Source organism: Pipistrellus kuhlii, unplaced genomic scaffold (assembly GCF_014108245.1).
Source record: "Pipistrellus kuhlii isolate mPipKuh1 unplaced genomic scaffold, mPipKuh1.p scaffold_m20_p_11, whole genome shotgun sequence".
Lineage (NCBI taxonomy): Eukaryota > Metazoa > Chordata > Mammalia > Chiroptera > Vespertilionidae > Pipistrellus > Pipistrellus kuhlii.
In genome coordinates, this window is record NW_023425416.1 from 50505398 (window position 1) to 50527696 (window position 22299).

General features: G+C 62.8%; 1 protein-coding gene across 1 annotated transcript; it reads left to right on the forward strand.

Moving 5' to 3' along the window:
* The first annotated feature begins 18074 nt into the window (after nucleotides 1-18074).
* Nucleotides 18075-22073, forward strand: BHLHE40 (basic helix-loop-helix family member e40). The gene is given in 6 exon segments (XM_036432134.2): nucleotides 18075-18414; nucleotides 18581-18650; nucleotides 18912-19019; nucleotides 19901-20024; nucleotides 21152-21735; nucleotides 21737-22073. Coding segments are annotated over 6 exon segments (1251 nt in total). The 5' UTR covers nucleotides 18075-18334; the 3' UTR covers nucleotides 22022-22073.
* The last annotated feature ends 226 nt before the right edge of the window (nucleotides 22074-22299 follow it).

A 22299-nucleotide genomic window follows, 5' to 3' on the forward strand; every position in this document is an offset into this window, starting at 1 on the left:
GGGGGGCCTATTCACCATCGGGGGCCTGTTCACCATCGGGGGCCCTGTTCACCATCGGGGGCCTTGGTCACCATCGGGGGCCTGTTCACCATCGGGGGCCTTGGTCACCATCGGGGCCCTGTTCACTCATCGGGCCTGTTCACCATCGGGGGCCTTGGTCACCATCGGGGCCCTGTTCACCATCGGGGGCCTGTTCACCATCGGGGGCCTTGGTCCCCATCGGGGGCCTGTTCACCATCGGGGGCCTTGGTCACCATCGGGGGCCTTGGTCACCATCGGGGGCCTGTTCACCATCGGGGGCCTTGGTCACCATCGGGGGCCTTGGTCACCATCAGGGGGCCCTGTTCACCATCGGGGGGCCTTGGTCACCATCGGGGAGCCCTGTTCACCATCGGGGGCCTGTTCACCATCGGGGAGCCTGTTCACCATCGGGGGCCTTGGTCACCATCGGGGCCCTGGAGCCGTTAGGGGTCGTGTGGAGCCCTTGTAGAGCAGGTGCTTTCTTCGGAAGCTAGCACGCTGCTGCCCCGTGGCCGTGGTCTGCTGGATCGGCCACTCGCGAAGGCCTCGCCCTCCCGGACCGGGCTCTGGAGAACCCGCAGGCTCCCCGGTGAGCGGGGCGTGGCCCCTGCACCTGCCCACGTCGCTCATTGGCCGGCGCTGCAGCCACTGGTCATTGGGCCTCCGCCTCACAGGGCTCTCCCCTGGCTCCTGAGCCTCGTACCCAAACGCTTCCTGTAGCCCGGCGAGAGGGCGGCTCCCGAGCCAAAGCTCCCTGCCCGCCTCCCCACCGCGAGGTCCCCTCCAGTCACCCAGGCGATCACCGCGCCCTGCAGAGCACACCCAGCTTCCTTCCGCCCCTCCCCCCTCCTCCCTCCTCCCTCCCCCCTCCTCCCTCCTCCCTCCTCCCTCTTCCCTCCTCCCTCCACTCTCCTCTCTCCTCCCTCCTCCCTCTACTCTCCTCCCTCCTCCCTCCTTCCTCTACTCTCCTCCCTCCTCCCTCCTCTCTCCTCCCTCCTCCCTCTTCCCTCCTCCCTCCACTCTCCTCCCTCCTCCCTCCTCCCTCTTCCCTACTCCCTCCACTCTCCTCCCTCCTCCCTCCTCCCTCTACTCTCCTCCCTCCTCTCCTCCCTCCTCCCTCCTCCCTCTTCCCTCTTCCATCCTCTCTCCTCCCTCACCTACCTCCCTCCACTCTCCTCCCTCCTCCCCTCCCTCCTCCCTCCTCCATCCTCCCTCTTCCCTCCTCCCTCCCCCTCCTCCATCTTCCTCTTCCATCCTCTCTCCTCCCTCCACTACCTCCCTCCACTCCTTCCCCTCCCTCCTCCTCCTCCCTCCTCTCTCCTCCCTCCACCCTCCACCCTCCTCCCTCTTCCCTCCTCCCTCCTCCCTCCTCCCTCTTCCCTCTTCCATCCTCTCTCCTCCCTCCACCTACCTCCCTCCACTCTCCTTCCTCCTCCCTCCTCCCTCCTCCCTCCACTCTCCTCCCTTCACCCTCCTCCCTCCTCCTTCCTCCCTCCTCCCTCCTCCCTCCTCCCTCTACTCTCCTCCCTCCTCCCTCCTCCCTCCACCTACCTCCCTCCACTCTCCTCCCTCCTCCTTCTTTCCTCCTCCCTCCTCCCTCCACCACCCAGTCCTTCAGAATCTCTTATCTCCAAGGCTCCTGAGAATCTCCTCCCGAGGCCCCTCCCAGGTCCTCTGAAGGCCTATCTGACACCATCTCCTGCAGGCAGCCGCTCCCTCGGGCCCCTGCCCTCCTCGGAGGTGACCAGCTGCTCTGGCGTTCGGTCACGTCTCCAGGATCCCAGGGGAGACGCAGCGGTGGACAGGCGTTCCCTGCAAAGGCTGCTGCGTGTGGATTTTTATTGGTTTCAGAGAGGAGGGGAGAGAGAGAAACATCCATGACGACAGAGAATCATGGATCGGCTGCCTCCTGCACGCCCCACCCTGGGGGTCGCGCCCGCCACCCGGGGGGGCCTCAGTGTGTCCTCGGGCCCCGTCTGCGAGGTGTCCTATGACCGTCATGCATGATCTTGAATGATGGTGGGAACCACGTGTGTGCTTGCAGGAGTGCTGCTGGCTGGGGCTGCTGTGCGTGTGGGAACAGCAGCCTTGGTGACCAGGGACGCTTTCTTACCGTTTCCAGTCACTGCAAAGGGCAGGGGGGCACGGTGCCAAGTACAGGTGCCCCCGAAACGCGCACACACTGAACAGCTGGGGCGCCCTTATTCCCCTCCCCGTGGTAACAGCCGTGGCATCGCCTGGGGACGGCCTGGGGGGGGGGCCTGGGGTGACTGAACACGGACATAGAACAAACCCGTGCGTTTCTAGACACCACACTTTCTGTCCTTGGAGATAACCTACCTCCTGGGGGCGCGTTTATTAATTTTGATTTAAAAATCCAAACCGTTGCCGGAACCGGTGTGGCTCAGTGGTAGAGCGTCGGTCTGCGGACTGAAAGGTCCCAGGTTTGATTCCGGTCAAGGGCCTGTACGTCGGTTGCAGGCACATCCCTGGTGGGGGGTGTGCAAGAGGCAGCTGGTGGATGTTTCTCTCTCATCGACATTTCTAGCTCTCTATCTCTCTCCCTTCCTCTCTGTAAAAAATCAATAAAATGTGTTGTTTTTTTTAAATCCAAACCGTTAAAACGTTGGGGGGGGGGGGGGGCGGCAGGAACCAGCGAGCGGCGGCGCCCTCTGCGTCCCCGCGGGGCCGGATTCCACCGGGCGGCTCCCGCCCCGCAGCCCAGTGCGTGGCTCCGGGAAGCGGGCCGTAAACCAGCCGGCGGGGCGGCCGTGGGAGTGTCTCAGGTGTTGCCACACCTCCTGTTTGCTCGGCGGGTGGCTCTGCGGCCGGACCCCGGCATCTTCATCTTCGTGAGGCCACGCCTGGAGGGCGGAGAGGCACGGGCGCAGTCTCAGGCTCTCGCCGTGCCGTCCTCTCCAGCATGGCGCCCGGCGGCGGCTAACGGGTGCAGGGCAGGCCCGGCTTCCCGTCCGCGCCGCTGGGTTTCCTATCTTCTCAGCAGTGAGCCCGGGGGCCTCCCCGAAAACCTCAGGCTCGCACCACCCTGGGCTCCGCGGGGACCCAGCCCGGAGCAGCGGGCCCGGATGGCCGGTCCTGTGCCGGGGCCGGCCTAGGAAACTCCGCGGGGAAACTGTCTTAAAGACGGCACCTCTGGCCGGCCGGCGGGGCTCCGTGGCTGAGCGTCCACGGCAAACCGGCGGTCACGTCCGCTTCCCGGTGAGGGCACAGCCCAGGGGTGAGGGCTGGATCCCCAGTGTGGGGCCCGCAGGAGGCAGCCGGGCTGACTCTCTCTCATCACGGATGTTTCTCTCTGCCTCTCCCTCCCTCTCTGAAATCAGTAAAATAGATATTTTTTATGTCCCCTCAGCACGTGAGTGACAGGAGACTGTGCTGGAAGCACCTCGTGGTGTGGCTGGGAGAGCGCCCCGCCCCGCCCCGCCCCAGCCCTGCGCGCACAGAGCGAGGCCGGGGGGGGGGGGGGGGGGGGGGGGGGGGGGGGGGGGGGGGGGTGGTGAGCAGCCTGGACGGCGGCCCCGCGGCCCCGCCCCTCCCTCTGGGCGGGGAGCCCTCGTGTTTCACACAGAAAGTTCTGTCTCACCGGCGGCCACGGGAGGAAGCGAACGGCAAGAAGGAAGTTATACAATTTCTTTGCAAAAGTTGCTCTTCCACATTCGAGCCGCTTAACCCAGCGGTCGGCAAACTCATTCGCCCACAGAGCCAAACACCAACAGCACAACGATGGACATTTCTTCGGAGAGCCACATTCTTTAAACTTACACTTCTTCTGACGCCACTTCTTCCACACAGACTCGCCCAGGCCGTGGTGTTTTGTGGAAGAGCCACACTCCAGGGGCCAGAGAGCCGCAGGTGGCTCGCGAGCCGCGGTTTGCCGACCACGGGCTTAACGCATATGAAGGCTCTAGCCTGAGATGGTGGAGGGTTTGATTAAAAATGACCTCGTCCTATAAAAGCCTGTCTGAGCTACAGGAAGCGGTAAAGACATCTTTGTCTCATTAAAAGACAGTGGGCTTGCCCTAACCGGTTTGGCTCAGTGGATAGAGCGTCGACCTGCGGACTGCCAGGTCCCGGGTTCAATTCCAGTCAAGGGTATGCACCTTGATTGCAGGCACATCCCCGGTAGGGGGTGTGCAGAAGGCAGCTGGTTGATGTATCTCTCTCATCGATGTTTCTAGCTCTCTATCCCTCTCCCTTTTCCTCTCTGTAAAATAAAAACAATAATATATATATATATGTGTGTGGTTTTTTTAATCACAGGTATTAAAAAAAGAAAAGGAAAAAAGACTGGGCTTTAAAAAGCTGACTCTGAGCAACAACAACAAAAGTGCAGGGGGCTTTGGAGCTGGAAATGGCCGCGCGCGCGTGTTCCATCGGAAAACGCCGCTCCTGTGCCCACCCGCTCGCGGGACGGACGGGCAGCGCGGTCGGGCTGATCGATCTGCTGCCTGCACTCTGCACGGGGCCGGGGCCGGGGTCGCAGTGTGAGCAGCAGCGTGTGTGTCTGCTCCGCGCCTGGGAGGTGGGTGAGAGGCGATGGGCCGAGGCGGCTCCCCCGCGGCTCCCCCGCGGCCGGTGTGGCCGGTGCGGCCGCGCTCGCCCGTCCGTCAGGGGGATCCGGACGGTCCCCTCGGCCAGGCCACGCCCGCCACGCCGGCCGCCTTCCGTGCGTGGCACCGGCCCCGCCGCGCTGTCTGCTCTGTTCTCCGGGATCGCGTCCTCCACCCCTGTCCACGGCGAGGCCAAACGGGACGGTGACAGCCCCGGCCGGCGTGGCCCAGAGGCTGAGGGTCGACCTATGAACCTGAGGTCAGGGTTCGATCCCGGGCGGGCACAGGCCTGGTTGCGGGCTCCATCCGCAGTGTGGGGCGTGCAGGGGGCAGCCGGTCCGTGATCTCTCGGCATGGACGTCTGTGTCCCTCTCCCTCTCCCTCCCCGAGTGGAAGAGCACCTTCTGGGCACTGTTTAAAACGGGCTTCGTCTGGCTGCTGTCCCACCGCTCGCTCCTGGCGGTTTCTGTGACCGCACCCGGCATCCTTTCGGGGGAGCCTTGGCTGCGGTGTGCGTCCGTAGCTTCGTCGGCAGCCGGCTGTTGACTAAACCCAGCCAACGTCGTGCTGTGTTCGGGGTCGCTCTGCACCTCCGTCCTGGAGCCTCAGAGCCGGAGGGCTGCTGCCTGCCGGCCTCTGGGGTGGGGGGGTGGGGGGCTGAGGGAATCGCCCGGCTGCTCCTGGGTCCCCCCTCATCCCCCCGTCCTGGGCCCAGCCGAGAGGCAGCGAGCGATGGCGGGCCTGGCTGGGGAATTCCTGCCCCTCTGCGCTCTCCGCCAGCCGCCCTCCGGCCCTCGCACATGAGCAGTGAGGGGATGAGGCTCTGAGGTGGCGTCCGCTCAGGACCTCGGAGCCGTCCCGGTGGACACCGGGGCCAGGACCGGGCCGGCTGCAGAGCCTGAGCCGTCTCCACGGGCCCGGCCTCGCCGAGCACGCAGAGGACGGGGAGGAGGGCAGCTCCCGGCCGTCCACGTGGCTCAGGCTCAGGGGCTGAGCGGCGGCCTGGGACCCGGGAGCAGGGTTCGATCCCGGGCGGGGCACAGGCCGGGATCTGCTTGGTCGCAGGAGGCAGCTGATTCGTGATTCTCGCCGTTGACGTTTCTGTCTCTCCCTCCTCTCTGACATCAATAAACATATTTTTAAGAAAGAAAAGCATCCCCCGGGCCAGTGACGGCAACCACCAGGCCGAGCGCACAGCTGCTCTGGCCCCTCGGGGGCGGGCGCTCGGGCGCGTGGAACCGTGCGTCCGAGCCCAGCAGGAGCCGCGGATTGGGGGGGGGGGGGGGCCGCATGGTGGGATGCTGGCTGCAGGGGGCGCTTAGCACCCGGCCGCCCAGGTGGTCCCCGGGCAGCATACGCTCCCCGTTTCTAAAGGCCGCGGCCTCGTTAAAAACAAAGCGCTCCCCGCTTCCTGTCCCACGCCCCCCGGAGGCCGGGAGGGCAGGCGCGGGGCCTTCCCTCTGACATTTGGAAACGCCGTTTTCCCCTCCTTCCCCGTCAGAGAGGAAGCCGCGGCCGCTGCGGGGATCGGAGAGAGCGGGGCGGCGGGCATGCCACCCGGGGCCCCTCTGCACAGGAAGCCTGGGGGTTTCCTACCCGCCCGGCGCCCTCCTGCCCCCGAGGCTGATTCATCCCGAACGCGGGCTCTCCCGCCGCTGTCTGTGCCGTGGGCTCTGTGCTCTCGGCTTCCTTTCCCATCGCACCTGTGCGTCCTGCCCTCGACGGTCACCAGCCACACCGGCCGGCCGGGCCCGGGGACCTGCTCTGCCCGAGGGCAGACCCAGCCTCTCTGGGCACCCGCTGCCTCAGGACGCGGGAGCCGCCCCCTCGGAGGCCAGAGCGAAGTCGCAGTGCGCATGGGGGAGGCCTCTCCATCCATGTCTATGGTTTTTGTCAACTCGATACCAGCCCGGGTTCACAGCTTCCGCCCTCACACAGCGAGAGACTGCGGTGGGGCTGGGCCTCCGAGAACAGCCCCCCTGGACCCTCGCAAACTCTCGTCGGCCTGAGCAGGGCACCCCGGCATTCCTGAACCCACTCCCGTGGCCAGGAGGGCTCGCTCAGGCTCAGACCCACGTGTGTCCGAACCAGCCACAGGCAGGGGGCGGGGCTGCAGCACCGGCTTAGACCAGCCAGAGCCCGCCCCGAGGGCAGCCGAACCCTGACCGACTTCGGCTTCCAGGGCGCGGGAGCGGGTGCTGGGGAGTCATCTTAACCCGGTCCGTCCCGCCCGTCACCGCCAAGCGCTCGGTGATTGCGTGTCCTGCCCTCTGCTCGCGAGGCACCCAGCCCGGCTGGTGTGGCTCCAGGGTTGAGCATCGACCCAGGAACCAAGAGGTCACTGGTTCGATTCCCAATCAGGGCACGTGCCCAGCTTGTGGGCTTGATCCCCAGGAGGGAGGGGGCAGCGTGCAGGAGGCCGACGGATGGATGATATTTCTATCTCATCGATGTTTCTGTCTCTCTATCTCTTTCTCCCTTCCTCTCTCTCTAAAAATCAACAATAAATTAAAATAGCCGAAACCGGTGTGGCTCAGTGGATAGAGCGTCGGCCTGAGGACTGAAGGGTCCCGGGTTCGATTCCGGTCAAGGGCACGTACCTTGGTTGAGGGCCCATCCCCAGTGGGGGGTGTGCAGGAGGCAGCTGATCAATGTTTCTAACTATCCCTCTACCTTCCTCTCTGTAAAAAAAAAAAAAAATCAATAAAATACATACTTTAAAAATAAATAAAATTAAAGTAAAGCATGGATCCAATCAGAGGCAGGGCAGGCTCTGCCCCCTCTCTCCTCCCTCCGTTCCTGCAGAGGCTCCTGTTCCCTCCCTCGCCCTGTTTGTGTTCCTCCCGCTTATTTTTAGCCACCGTTCCCCTTCGTCTGCCGATAACCAAATATTTCCTGAGTAATAAGCGTCTGAATATGCATGCTCTCTAAAAGCGAAGAGAGCCTGCCTGCTGATCTCGCACTTACGCTGGAGTGTTGCTGGCCGGACGCCGAGAGAACGGGAAATGTACGACAGCGGGTTTGTTTTCCTCAAAGCAGAACCAGCTCCTCCGAGGCGAGGCCGAGGGTGCTGGGCCTCCTACCGGGCTCCCAGGGCACTCACCCTCCGGGGGCTTGGAGGTGTGAACTGTGGGGGGGGGGGGGGAGAACGGGACCCAATTCTACCTGAGGGACTGAGACAAAGTAACCCAGGTACCCACTGAGGTTCTTGGGCGACGGAAAGGAAAAGGAAACAACAAAAATAAAATGAAATGAAAGAAGAAAAACAAAGTAAAAGTCCACTCATCAAAACGAGTGTCTGGCCCTAAGCCGTGCGGCTCAGTGGATAGAGCGTGGGCCTGCGGACGCAGTGCTGGGCTGACCCCCTTCTGCTCGGCGAGGGGGGCGCAGCGTGGGCCTCCCGGCGGCGAGCGCGGCGGATCGGCCCCGCCGAGGGGGATGCACAGTCCGCACCTCCGTGTGAGTGAGTGAGTCTGACACACGGGTGGCGTCACCCAGGTGCAGGTGTCCCATCTCCCCCGGGGGGGCCCCTCCCGCCCAGGCGGGCGTCCTGCTCCCCGCTCTCCCCAGACCACCCCAGTCCGCTCCCGCGGCCGGACACGTGCCTGCTGGGCCCTCGGCCGTGGGCGTCTCCCCCTTAGCAGCGGCCCTGGGCCAGCCACCCCGCAGCCATGTGGGCCCGTCCTCTGGGGGCTGGGAGGGTTCTGGGACGGGACGTGCCTCCTCGTGTCGATTTATCCAGGGTGTTCCACCTCGGGGCTGCCGTGAACAGAGCCGCTGCGGGCGTCTGCGTTGGGGGCCGTCTGTGTGTGGGCACGGGCTCGCTTCTCCGAGGCAGACGCCGGGAGCGGGATTGCCGGCCGCGGGGGCGTCTGTGAGCCTTTTGGAGAAACCGCCAGGTGCCTTCCCACAGGATGAGGGCGATGGGCCGGTGCTGGAGAGGAGGAGATCCTCTGCCCCCGCCTCTGGGCCTCGCTCTCCGCTCTCCAGGGGGCGTGGGAGGACAATGACCCGCCCACGGGAGACAGGTCTCCCCGACCCTCTTTCCCACGTCGTCACCCTTACACGTGGGAACCGGACTCGTAAAAGTCACTAATGGGGGACGAACCAGGCCAACGAGAGCGATTATGCTTTTTATTGGAAAGCCAACTTCAAAACGGACGTTTAAACACCAGCTTCCATCGTTAGACACGCCAGGAAGTCTCACTCCCGACACTTGAAAGGTCCTTTCATGTGCTTATCGTGTTACCTGCGTGTTTATCCAGGAGCCTGCTGGGGCGGGGGCCAAGGGGCTCAGCCCCGTGGAGCTGGACTCATGGGGAAGGCAGCTGTGAGACAGCGGGGCAGTCAGGGACAGAGGGACAGAGGGACAGAGGGACAGAGGGACACAGGGACAGAGGGACAGAGGGACACAGGGACAGAGGGACAGAGGGACACAGGGACAGAGGGACACAGGGACAGAGGGACAGAGGGACAGAGGGACACAGGGACAGAGGGACAGAGGGACAGAGGGACACAGGGACAGAGGGTCACAGGGACACAGGGGCAGAGGGACACAGGGACACAGGGACAGAGGGACACAGGGACAGAGGGACAGAGGGACAGAGGGACAGAGGGACACATGGTCAGAGGGACAGAAGGACAGAGGGACAGAGGGACAGAGGGACAGAGGGACACATGGTCAGAGGGACAGAAGGACAGAGGGACAGAGGGACACAGGGACACAGGGACAGAGGGACAGAAGGACAGAGGGACAGAGGGACAGAGGGACACAGGGACACAAGGACAGAGGGACACAGGGACACAGGGACAGAGGGACACAGGGACAGAGGGTCACAGGGACACATGGTCAGAGGGTCACAGGGACAGAGGGACAGAGGGACACATGGTCAGAGGGACAGAGGGACACAGGGACACATGGTCAGAGGGACAGAGGGACAGAGGGACAGAGGGACACAGGGACAGAGGGACAGAGGGTCACAGGGACACAGGGACACAGGGACACAGGGACACAGGGACAGAGGGACAGAGGGACAGAGGGACACAGGGACACATGGTCAGAGGGACAGAGGGACAGAGGGACACAGGGACAGAGGGACACAGGGACACAGGGACACAGGGACAGAAGGACACAGGGACACAGGGACACAGGGTCAGAGGGACCTGGGGCGCTGCCTGAGGGCGAATTTGAGTTGGGACTTGGAGGACAGTTTTCCGGGAGAAATCGGGGCCCCCTCTCGGACGGGGGTGGGGGGCAGTGGGAACAGAGGCTCGATGTGCCAGGGGCAGGGAGGCCAGCGTGGCCGCCGAGAAGTGACCGAGCGAAGCCCCAGCCCCCTTCACAATATCCCAGAGCAGCGGCGAGCGGAGCCGGAGAGCGAGACGGCAGAGCCGGAGCCAGCCAATCACAGGCCCACGGACGCAGCCGCTCCCGGGAAGGGGCTTGCTCTTTGGGGAGATAAACATTCTTGCTTTGTACTCTACTTTTCTTTGCTACGTAACAGTCAGCATGCAGTAAGAGAATTCAAGACCCTGGGGACATGCAAGAAAATTTGCCTCGTGGTTAATATAGAAAAGAAGCAGAAGCAAATATGGAGGTAGGTTACCAATTGAAATTGCCAACGTGGGATACAAAATACCTGTGGCATAAACATGTTCAAAAGGCCTCAGGGAACCCTAGCTGGTGTGGCTCAGGAGATAGAGCGCCGGCCTAGGGACTGAAGGGTCCCAGGTTCGATTCCGGTCAAGGGCATGTGCCAGGTTGTGGGCTTGATCCCCAATGTGGGGCATGCAGGAGGCAGCCGATCAATGCTTCTCTCTCACCATTGATGTGTCTAGCTCTCACTCCCTCTCCCTTTCTCTCTGAAACCAATAAATTTTTTCTTAAAAAAAAAAAAAAAGATCATGGAAAGCAAGGCAGCAGGCATGAAGAGATGGGGGATTTCAACCAGCGTAATTGAAACTAGAAAAAAGAACCACTGGGAGAGGGCAGAGATGGAAAAACAGTATTGAGAATAAATTCAATAGATGACTCAACAGCGGAGGAAACAGTGCATCTGACAGGGTTTGGGGCTAATTTTAAACAACCCAACATGCATGTCAACGCTGTCCCAGAAATAAGCGCGGAGGGACAACATGGCGGGAGAAATGGCTGCAGCTTTACCAAAACTGATGAAAAATACCAACTCACAGGAGAAGCACAGAGAAGCCAGGCCTACACAATCCGAGCAGACTGCCGGAGAGCAGTGTAAGAGCGAAAGGGGAAAAGCAGCCGGAGGGAGTCCGAAGGCATGAATAGAAGGCATCTGTGACACAAATGACGGGTGGCTTTTCCCTGGCATCGCCAGCGGCCGGAAGACAACAGAGCCTCTTCGAAGTGGTCAAAGAAACACGATGCCCAATGGTACTTCCAAAAGGGAGCTGAGATGAAGACCTTTTCAGAAAGACAAAGGGGGGAAGCCTCACCCCCAGCAGCCAACAAACGCTGCACAGAAAGCTGACGGACGTGCCTCCGCAGAAAACCCCAGAAGGGAGCACAGACCCGCAGGGCGACGCGAAGGACAGCAGCGGCGGCGGCGGTGGCAGGCAGAGGGGTCGATGTCAAAGACCTTTATTTTCTTTTTTTAAAAATATATTTTATTTATTTTTTTTACAGAGAGGAAGGGAGAAAGATAGAGAGCTAGAAACATCTGTGAGAGAGAAACATCCACCAGGTGCCTCCTGCACACCCCCTATTGGGGATGTGCCCGCAACCAAGGTACATGCCCTTGACCGGAATCGAACCTGGGACCTTTGAGTCTGCAGACCGACACTCTACCACTGAGCCAAACCGGTTTTGGCTCGATGTCAAAGACCTTTCCCAGGGACCTATCTCCATCTGTACTTCTCTCTCTGTGGATGGCATTTTAAAAGACTATTGACTATTTAAAGCAACATATTTTATATATATAGAATTATACTGTCATGAGGTTCTGACATGTCTGAAAAGTTGTATGCCGTATTTTTTAGATACTAAGACTCAAGGATGCACAGCGTAATCTCTAGAGCAGAGATTCCCAAAGTGTGGTCCCCAGACACACATCAGCAGCAGCATCTGAGATTTCAGAGCAGAAGGGACATGGGGAGAGAGAGACAGAAACCTCAACGAGGAGAGAGAATCATTCATCAGCTGCAGGCCCCCCACTGAGGACCGGGCCTGTGCCCCGACCGGGAATCAAACCGGGACCTCCTGGTTCATAGGTCGGTGCCCAACCGCTGCGCCGCGCCGGCCGGGTTGACATCCCATCTGGTTAGCTCTATCACAGGTCGTTTAATAAAAAAAACCTTCAGCTGTTTCTCGTGCACGTTAAGTGTGAGGGCCACTGCCCTAGAACCACACCAGAACACACTGCTGCTGAGTGGAACTCAAAACGAGAGATACAAAAAAAAAAAAAAAAAAAAAATAGGAGATACAACGAAATGATGAGAAATCGCACAACACCCAAACGCAGGCAGGAAAGTAGGAGCAGAAACAAAGAAGAAATGGGGTAAGTAGAAAATAAACACAGAGATGGGAGACTTAAACCCAGCCGTATTAATCATTACCTCAACTGTAAATATATTAACCATCCCATAAAAAAGCCAGAGATCGTTGGATTGACATAAAAGCAAGATACAACAGTATGCTTTTTACAAATATACAATTCTATTTTAAAGACACAGGTTGAAAGCCCAAGAGTAGGAAAAATAATGAGCATGCAAACACTAAGTATAAAAAAGCAAATGTGGTTATGTTAATCTCAAAGTAGACTTTAGAATCAATCCTAAATGTGTATGAAACTAAGAATAGAGTTCCAAAATGCATGAAGCAAAAACTGACAGAAACGGACAGAATCCACCCTCATCGTTGGAAAGATTTAAAGACTTCTGTGTCAGTACCAGCAAGACGCAGAGACCAACCCTCAGGAGAGAGATGTCTGAACAGAGCTGTCCACCAGCGTGACCCAGTTGATTTCACACCCCAGGGTAGAATCCACATTGCACATTTATCAAGATAGGCTAGATTCTGGGCAATAAAAAATGTCTGGCCCGCCTGGCACGGCTCTGGGGTTGAGTGTCGACCTCTGAACCAGGAGGTCACAGTTTGATTCCCGGTCAGGGCACAGGCCTGGGGTGCAGACTTATCCGCAGTCGGGGGTGTGCAGGAGGCAGCCGATCAGTGATTCTTTCTCATCATTGAGATATATCTCTCTCTCCCTCTTCGTTCCTCTCTGAAATCAATAAAAGTAAAATTTTTAAAAGTGTTAATACATGTCAAACATTTAAAGCCTACAGCATGCATCCTCTGAAAACAGTAATATATTAGGAATCAATGATAGAGATATACCTGGCACAGCACACCTATTTAGAGAGATGAAATAGCTGAAACCAGTTTGGCTCAGTGTTAGAGTGTCGGCCTGCGGACTGAAGGGTCCCAGGTTCGATTCCGGTCAGGGGCATGTACGTTGGTTGCGGACACATCCCCAGTAAGGGGTGTGCAAGAGACAGCTGGTCAATGTTCCTCTCTCATCGACGTTTCTAGCTCTCTATCTCTCTCCCTTCCTCTCTGTACAAAATTAATTAAAAAAAAAAAAAAATAGTGGCAACACCCAAGGCTGGCAGGGATACAGAGACACGGCCTCTCACACGTTCACCTGGGAGCACCGAAGGCTAAGGACTGGTCAGTTTCCTAGAAAAACTGACCATGCGTTACTGTAGGGACCCAGGACTTACACTCCCGGGCACCTCTCCTGGAGGAGAACACGCATGTCCACACACGAAACGTGGGCCCTCCTGTTCCCAGGAGGTTTATTTCCAGCCAGCGCGGGGAACTGCTCAGCTGGCCCTCAGTGGGTACGTGGCTAAAGCAACACCGGCCCGTCTCTCATGGAAGAATATTACTCATCGTCGGAAAGAAACTTGCCATTGAGACACCGCCACGTGGATGGATCTCAAGAGATTATGCTGAGCGGGGAGAAAAAAAAAATCCGTCTCAAAGGTTACGCGCTCTGAGCTTCCACTTAGATAACATTCTTTGAACGAGAATATCCTGGAAGGGGAGGACGGGTGAGAGGTTGGCTGGCCGCGGGGGCGGGGCGGGCGGGCGGGCGGGCGGGTGTGGCTGGGAAGGTGTAGCCGGGACTTCACAGTGAGGACAGCGCTGCTGTGACGGTGGCGGCGGGTACGGTAATGGGCACATGTCATAAAAGCGCAGGGTTATGGTTATGCAATGCACCCGCCAGCGAGTTCCTGCAGAGCGAGTGGGTCTGAGGGCGTCTGTGACCGCCGAGTGTGCGTTACCGCCATCCGGGCCCCACCGAGGAACACGGGGGCGAGGACGTGGGGAGCGTCTCTCTATTATTTTTGGAACTTTCTGTGACTGCACCATCTTTTCAAAAGGAAGAGGGTTAAAAATGCGCAAATATTTGGAAATTAAACAACACTCCTCTAAAAACCTTTGATTCGAAGAAAAATCACAGAGGCTATTAGGACATATTTTGACCTGAACGATACTAAAGCAAAAATAAAAAAGCAAATATTGGGGAATATTGTGAGATACTGTGAAAATAGTGCTTTGAGAGAGAGAAAAAAAATAGCTCTCAACACGAATAACAGAGGAGAGGTTTGAAATCAATGATAGTGCCTTGCATCGCCCAAGACTAGAAAAAACAGAGCGAGTTAAATCCAAAATCACGCCGAAACCGGTGTGGCTCAGTGGATAGAGCGTCGGCCTGCGGACTGAAGGGTCCCGGGTTCGATTCCGGTCAAGGGCATGTGCCTTGGTTGTGAGCACATCCCAGGTGGGGGGTGTGCAGGAGGCAGCTAGCCCATGTTTCTCTCCCTCATCGATGTTTCTAACTCTCTGTCCCTCTCTCTTCCTCTCTGTAAAAAATCAACAAGATATATTTTTTAAAAGAAATAAAATAAATACATAAATTCAAAATCACCAGATGGGTACCCAAGATGAGCTATATCCTCTGAGTCCATCAACAAAACCTCCATTAAGTTAAGGGTTAGAAAAAATTGGAGGTTGCATAAACATGACTCTGAGCAAGAAAGGTGGGGTTTTGTGCAGGGGGCTGTACCAGGAACCCCTGGTGTCCGTCCCCCCGAAACGCTGAGCCCCGCTAGGGAAGGAACGTCTGTCCTCCCTCTCCTGGTACAAAATACTCTCTCTCCACAATTGGGAGAGGAAGAGAGGGCTCTGGAGCGTCAGGAGCGCCTGGCACCGCGGCTCCCGCTCCATCGCACACCTCCAGGGGGAGCTCTCGCCATCTGCAATGCGAGTGGCGCCCCCTGGAGGTGAGCAGTGCACAGCCAGGCAGCGGTGGCACAGTGACCAACAGCACACACCCAGGAGCCCAGCAAGCCTGGGTCCCTTTCCAATCCTCAGGCAGGTTAGGTCCCCTCCCTCTGCCTCCATTTCCCCTCTTTTTTTCTTTTCTTTAAATCCTCACCCGAGGACATTTTTCCATTGATTTTTAGAGAGTGTGGACGAGAGAGGGAAAGACAGAGAAGTATCTATGTGTGAGGAACACATCAATCGGGCCCGGGCCGGGGAGGGACATGCCCCAGACCAGCCACAGCAGCCGGACTGTTAATAGTGTCAGTGACAGGTCGGGTGAGGGCATTAAGTGTTGAAAACTTGAACAAAGTCTAAGAATGAGCCACGGGACGGAGCCTTGCAGACGTGGGCCGGCTGGCGTGGCTCAGTGGTTGAGCATCGACCTCTGAACCAAACCAGGTCACCATCCGATTCCCCGCCAGGACACAGGCCCCGTTGTGGGCTCAAACCCACACTGAGGGTGTGCAGGAGGCAGCCGATCCATGGTTCTCTGATCATTGATGCTTCTCTCTCTCCTACTTCCTTCCACTCAGAAAGCAATAAAAAAAAAAAAAAAAAAAAGGAAAAAGCAATAAAGAAGAAAGCAGAGACCCAGGACAGGCTGCGTGCGTGCGTGCGTGTGAACTCCCAGCCTGGGGTTCTGCTCCCAGCTCGGGGCAGGAAGGGTTGGCACAGCCTTCCCTGCAGCGCAGGCTGAGAAGGCAGCAGCCAGAGCCTATTCCGGGAGGGAGGAGGGAGGAGGGAGGAGGGAGGAGGGAGGAGGGAGGAGGGAGGAGGGAGGAGGGAGGAGGGAGGAGGGAGGAGGGAGGAGGGAGGAGGGAGGAGGGAGGAGGGAGGAGGGAGGCTGGAGCCTCCGCAGCCCCGGTGAGGTCATGCCAGTCAGCAGGCAGGAAAGCAGGCATTTCTCACACTTGCTAATGAGCTTGACGCTAGTGAAACATCAACAGGAAGTGGGAGCTCTCCAACGCCCCGGAGGAAATCCACTCCCCGTGTGGTCGCCAAGGTCACTGCCAAGTCTGCGCACACACACTCTCACATGCACACACACACACACACACACACTCACACTCACTCACACACACGCACGCACACATGCACACACAATCACAAACATGCACACTCGCACACACGCTGCAGGTCCTCTGCGCCCGGCCGGCGGTGACCCGCGGGGAGGCGGACAGTCCTGTCCCTCCCGCGGCGGGCGGGCAGCGGGGTCAGAGAATCCCCGCGGGGCGGCTCCAGTCAGGAGTTTCCGCGGCCCCGCCCGCCCTCCCGGCCCCGCGGCCCGGCCTCCCGCTCCCCTCGGGCCGGGAAGGTCACGGCGCCCGGCCTCCGGGGGCGGCGGGGGCTCCGCGGGGCCGGGGCCCGGGCACGTGGGGGCCGCGCCGCCCGCTGCGCCCCCTCCTTCCCCAGGCACCTCCGCTCGAAGGAAATAAAACTGAAAAACAAAACCGCAAAACCGCACACAAATTTTTTTTAACTTGTACATCTTTCTCTGCCAGCCCGAGCAGCCGCCGTCCCGCCTCCCGCCCCGGGGCGGCCTGTGTTCCTGCCCCGGTCCCCCCGCGGCACCGGGGGGCGGGCGCCCGCTCCCGGCCACGGCCACGGCCACGGCCCCCGCCCCCAGCTCCGCGGGCACACGGCGCCCGGCCCGGCGGGGAGGGGCCCGGCCTGGGTCCCCCCCGGCGGCGCGGCGGCCCCGCCACGTGAAGCCCCGCCCGGCCGCCGCGGGCAGCGCCGCGGGTTGTGTAAGCGGCAGCCGGAGCGGGGCCCCGGAAGCCGCGATCGGGGGTGGGGTCGCAGGAGAGGACCGCGGGGCGCCGCGCCCGCCGCCTGTGGGCGCTAGACTGCGGGGGGGCCCCGGGCGCACGGGGGCGCCGGCCGGAGGCAGCGGCGGGGGCGGGCGCCCTCCCCGCGGTCAGGTGCGCGCGGCGTGCTCGCCCGCGGCCTCGGCTGCCCCCGCGCTGGCCGCCCGCCCGCTCCCATGGGGTGACATCCGCCCGCCCGCCCTCGGCGGCGGTTCCTGGCCGCGGGGCCGGGGCGGGGCGGGGCCGGGAAGGAGCCCGGCCTCCGGGGACGGCGGCCCCAGACTCCCTCCGCGCGGCTCCGGGGGAGGAGGAAGGGCCGGGCGGGCGGGAGAGCGAGGGGATATTCCGCTCCCGCCTGAGTCAGCCCCGGCGGATCCGCCTCCCCCGGCCCTCCGGGAGCCGGGAACTTACTTCATTTCCCTGGGGCAGGTCCGCCCCCGGCGCCGCCCGCCCGCCCCCCTCCAGCCTCTGCGCCCCCCACCCCCGGCTCCCCTCCAGCCTCTGTGCGCCCCCATGGCCCCCCCGCTCCCCTCCAGCCTCTGTGCGCCCCCATGGCCCCCCCACCCCCCGCTCCCCTCCAGCCTCTGTGCGCCCCCATGGCCCCCCCCACCCCCCGCTCCCCTCCAGCCTCTGTGCGCCCCCATGGCCCCCCCACCCCCCGCTCCCCTCCAGCCTCTGTGCGCCCCCATGGCCCCCCCATCCCTGGCTCCCCTCCACCTCTGCGCTCCCCCTATGGTCCCCCCACCCCCGGCTCCCCTCCACCTCTGCGCTCCCCCATGACCCCCCTCCGGCTCCCCTCCACCTCTGCGCTCCCCCCATGACCCCCCTACGGCTCCCCTCCACCTCTGCGCTCTCCCCATGACCCCCCTACGGCTCCCCTCCACCTCTGCGCTCCCCCCATGACCCCCCTCCGGCTCCCCTCCAGCTTCTGTGCGCCCCCATAGCTCCCCCCCCACCCCCGCGGGGCAGGACCGGGCGGCGCGCCACCCCCTCTTCGGGGAAAGGCGGCCGCACGCAGACACCTGGGGCCCGGCGGGCGGGGGCGGGGGCCGCAGCCGAGAGCGCTGTCCGACACGTGAGCCTCATGTGACGGCGGCGGGGAGGGCGGGCAGGTCGCTCCTTCCCTCCCCGGCGCGGCCAGACGTGCCTGGAGTCACAGGGCGGAACACGTAGCTCCAGCCACCCACTCGCTCCCAGGAGCCCAGCCCGCAGCTCCCCATTACTCCGCGCCCCCCCCCGCCGGCCCGGCCCCCGCCTTTCCCCCCCCCCCCCCCCGGCTCCTCCCGCCGCCCGCCCCGCCGCTCATTCACTTGGCTGCGCGGCGCAGAGGCACCGGGAGCACTCACCGCCGGGCTGCGCGCGGAGCCGGAGCCGGAGCCAGCGCCCAGACCCGTGCACGCCCCCAGCCGAGGCCGGAGCACTCGCAGCCGCCGCGCCCGCAGCCCCCCGCAGCCTCCCGCAGCCCCCCGCACTTCGAGGAGCTCGTCCGTCCCCAGAGGAAGCCCCCGGAGCGGGCTGCGAGGCGCCCCCGGGGCCGCAGACCGGAGCGCACCGTGGCCCCTGCTCGCCGTGCCATGGAGCGGATCCCCAGCGCGCAGCCGCCCCCCTCCTGCCTGCCCAAGGCGCCCGGACTGGAGCCCGGGGACCTGCCGGGGTAAGCGGGCACCCCTGTCCCCGCACCTCCACTCCAGCCCTGCGGTCCTGCACCGCTGCCGGCTCGGGGCAGGGGCAGTTCCGGACGCACCCGGGGGTTCCTGCCCGCCGGGCTGTGCAGCCCCCGGGCGCCCGCAGACTCACCGCCCTCCGCCCCTCTCCCGCAGGATGGATTTCGCCCAGATGTACCAGGTGTACAAGTCCCGGCGGGGAATAAAGCGGAGCGAGGACAGCAAGGTGAGACTCGCCCCGCGCCCCTGGGAACCGCAGCCCCAGCGCGCGCCGAGTTTCCAAGAAAAGTTTTCTCGCTCGGAGGCCGGAGGGGGGTCTGCCAGGCGCGGGCGGGCGCCTCTCCCGCGCAGCTGGAGCAGGAGGGCGGGGGGGAGGGGGGCCCTCCGGGTGTGACCGCCGCGCTGCCCGGCTCTTCCCGAGCCCGGGGTCCGGGGAGAGGGCTGCTCGCCCCGGCCTCGCGCCCACCGCCCCCCGCGCGCCTTGCAGGAGACCTACAAACTGCCGCACCGGCTCATCGAGAAGAAGAGGCGCGACCGGATTAACGAGTGCATCGCCCAGCTGAAGGACCTGCTGCCCGAGCACCTCAAACTTACAGTAAGTCAGTGAGAGGCTGGCCGGGCGCCCCGCCGGCTCCCCGCCTGGAGGGCGGGCGGGCGGGGGTCACCCGCCGCCTGCAGGCCCCGCGGGGAACTGCAGAGCCCAGGGCTGGATCCCAGCCGGGCCGGCTCTGTTTGGGGGTACCTTTGCCCAGGGCTGGGGGGTTCCGGGTAGCCTCATGCACATGAGTGAGAACCGCTTGGACTTCTCCAAGTTGGCGCCCACCCCAGCCTGCCTCCCCCTGTGGTGACGGATGTTCGGAGTTCCGGGGTTTTCCTGGGTGGAGTGGACCACCGGTTTATTTACCTCCTCTCCCTCTCCCTTTTTATCTGTAACGAGAGGACTCGTTTTGATGGGTGATCTTCACACCCTGTCCTTTCTTGGCAGCAGCCAGGAGCTTACTAGCGTGGCAGCCTTTGGTCGGGGAAAGGGGGACAATTAGTATTGGGGGAGGCAGCAAACGCCTGGGTGAGCCGGGCGTTGGGAGAGGGTGCCAGGGAACGCCGCTTGGCTGCCAGGCGCACCAGTGCCTCCGGGGATGACACGGCGGCGGCAGCCAAGAAACGTTAGCCGGGTCCGGAGGGAGGGAGGGAGGGAGGTCGGCCGCAGCTGCTGCAGAAACGGACCTACCAGCACCTTCTCCTAAGGTCGCGGCTGCGTCCCAGCGCCTCCAGGGACAGTGGCACACGTCTGCCTGTTCTGTCACCAGGAACATCTATCTCCTTATCTGCCTTTAAAATTAAACTCAGCCGCCGGGAAGCCCCCCCCCACCTGCCCCGTGGAGACGTTCCTCATTGCTCCGGACTGTCCCAGAGGCAGCCCTGTGCACGGTGCGCGGTGAGCGGTGAGCGGTGCTGACGCAGGCTCTCTGCTTGCAGACGCTGGGCCACCTGGAGAAGGCGGTGGTGCTGGAGCTCACCCTGAAGCACGTGAAGGCCCTGACGAGCCTGATCGACCAGCAGCAGCAGAAGATCCTGGCCCTGCAGAGCGGGCTGCAAGCCGGTGAGTGCCCGCGCCGGCCTGCATGGGGGGGGGGGGGGGCGCTCCGGCACAGACAGCGCCGCGGGCCCAGCGCCTGCTCGCTCGGCGTGGGCACGTGCTTGCGGGGGGCAGCCGGGGGAGCGTCCTCAGAGGTCCGGCTTTCCGAGGGGAACGAGCTGTGCCACCTGGCAGGCCGGCCTGGCAGTCAGGCGGCCTCTGGCCCCCGGGCACTTTGGCTTCGGGTCTCTGGGTTCCGGGAGCGTCCCCCTTCCTCCTCAAACGCGAAGGCCCCTAGAAGGTGCTTCGTGGGCGTCTGGCGGCCGTTCCCCGGAGGAGGCGGCGGGCAGGCCCCGTGTCTTCCTGGGCCCCGGCTTCCTCGTGGCCCAGTGTGTGGCATGCTCTCCTGGCAGGCTGACAGGGGAGTGCTTCCTGCATTTCGTGTGGTTCCCCGAATAGCCAGGAGGTATCTCGGGGGATTGCACAACCGAGAGAAACTGCTGGCGTTTCATCACCTGCTCCTCCCCTCCCGGCCTTCCCTCCGCCACGCGGCCGCGAGGACGGGCCCCCTCCCGCCCCCCGGCCTCCGCTGCCGCCCTGCCCGGACCCGGGCACCGGCGGGCGGGCGGGCGTCCCTGAATCCCAGTCCCTCGTGGGAACAGGAAGAGGTTCGCACCTGGTTTCCTGGGGGCCGAGGGCTGAAGGCTGGAAGGAGCCTGTGGGTCTAACGAAGGCAGCTCGGCTGTCGTGGGATAGGTCGCCCGAGGGGGCGTCTTCCCTTCGTTCTTTCGTTTCGTGGCCCCGGGCCTCGGCCCGGCTGGCTGCCGTGACACCGAGGTCCTGCCTGGGGACTCTCCGGGTCAGAACCTTGCTCAAGCGTGCCCCTTGCCCTGAGTCGGCAGGACCACATACACGTTCCACGGGGGGGTCTCTCTCTCTCTCTGATGGGTCTCGGGCAGTAGCCGTTACCCTGGATGGTTTCCATGTGGTTCCTCCCGCTCTCAGGGCAGTCACACCCTTTTGGAATTGGGAACACAGGCGCCCACGTGGGTTAGCAAACAGGGGCGGCCCCGGCCTCGCTGGGGGGAGGGGGGCTGGTGTGCAGGTGACCCCGGACCCCCTGAGAACGCCTCCCTCTCCTCCGTGTCCAGGCGAGCTGCCCGGCAGAGGCGCCGAGGCCGGCCAGGAGCTGTTCTGCTCCGGCTTCCAGACGTGCGCGCGGGAGGTGCTGCAGTTCCTGGCCCGACATGAGCACGCCCGGGACCTCAAGTCCGCGCAGCTGGTGGCCCACCTGCACCGCGTGGTCTCCGAGCTGCTGCAGGCCGGCGCCCCCCGCAAGGCGGCCGACCCCGCGGCCGTGCCCGCGGCCGAGGACCTCAAGGAGCAGCCCGGCGCCCCGGCCAGGGCCTCCGAGGGCCCCGGCCAGAACTGCGTGCCCGTCATCCAGCGGACGTTCGCCCCCTCGGGCGGGGAGCAGAGCGGCAGCGACACCGACACCGACAGCGGCTACGGCGGCGAGTCCGAGAAGGGCGAGGCGCGCGGGGAGCGGCCGTACCTCAAAAGCGACCGTGGACGGGGCGGGCTGGCCGTGGGGGAGCGGGTCGGGGCCATCAAGCAGGAGTCGGAGGAGCCCCCCGCGAAGAAGGGCCGGCTGCAGCTCTCGGACGACGAAGGCCCCTTCCCCGGCAGCGACCTGCTGGGCGCCCCGTTCCTGGGGGGCCCGCACCCGCACCAGCCCCCCCCTGTGCCTGCCCTTCTACCTGATCCCGCCCTCGGCCACCGCCTACCTGCCCATGCTGGAGAAGTGCTGGTACCCCACGTCCGTGCCCCTGCTGTACCCCGGCCTCAGCGCCTCCGCCGCCGCCCTCTCCAGCTTCGTGAACCCGGACAAGCTCGCGGGCCCCTTGCTTCTGCCCCAGAGACTCCCTTCCCCGCTGCCGCCCCACCCGGCCCTCGACTCGTCCGCCCTGCTCCAGGCCCTGAAGCAGATCCCCCCTTTGCACCTGGAAACCAAAGACTGAACGCCGGGGGGGCCCTGCCGCTTCGCGTCTCACCCCCCCCCCCTTTCAAAAAGAAAAAAAACAAGTGTGTGTGGGCAGGGAGAAGAGCCGGGGGTGGGGGTGGGCCCCTGTGGGGCGCCATGAAGGACGGCCTGCCGCCGGAGACTCGGGGGTAACAGGACCTTGGGGATCGTCCCCACCCGGGGAGAAGCCTGCAGCAGCCGGGCAGCTGGGCTTCCAGAGCCTCCGAGGCCGGCCTGTGAGTCAGTCCTCGCTGGGATTGGCCTGTGGCTTTCAGA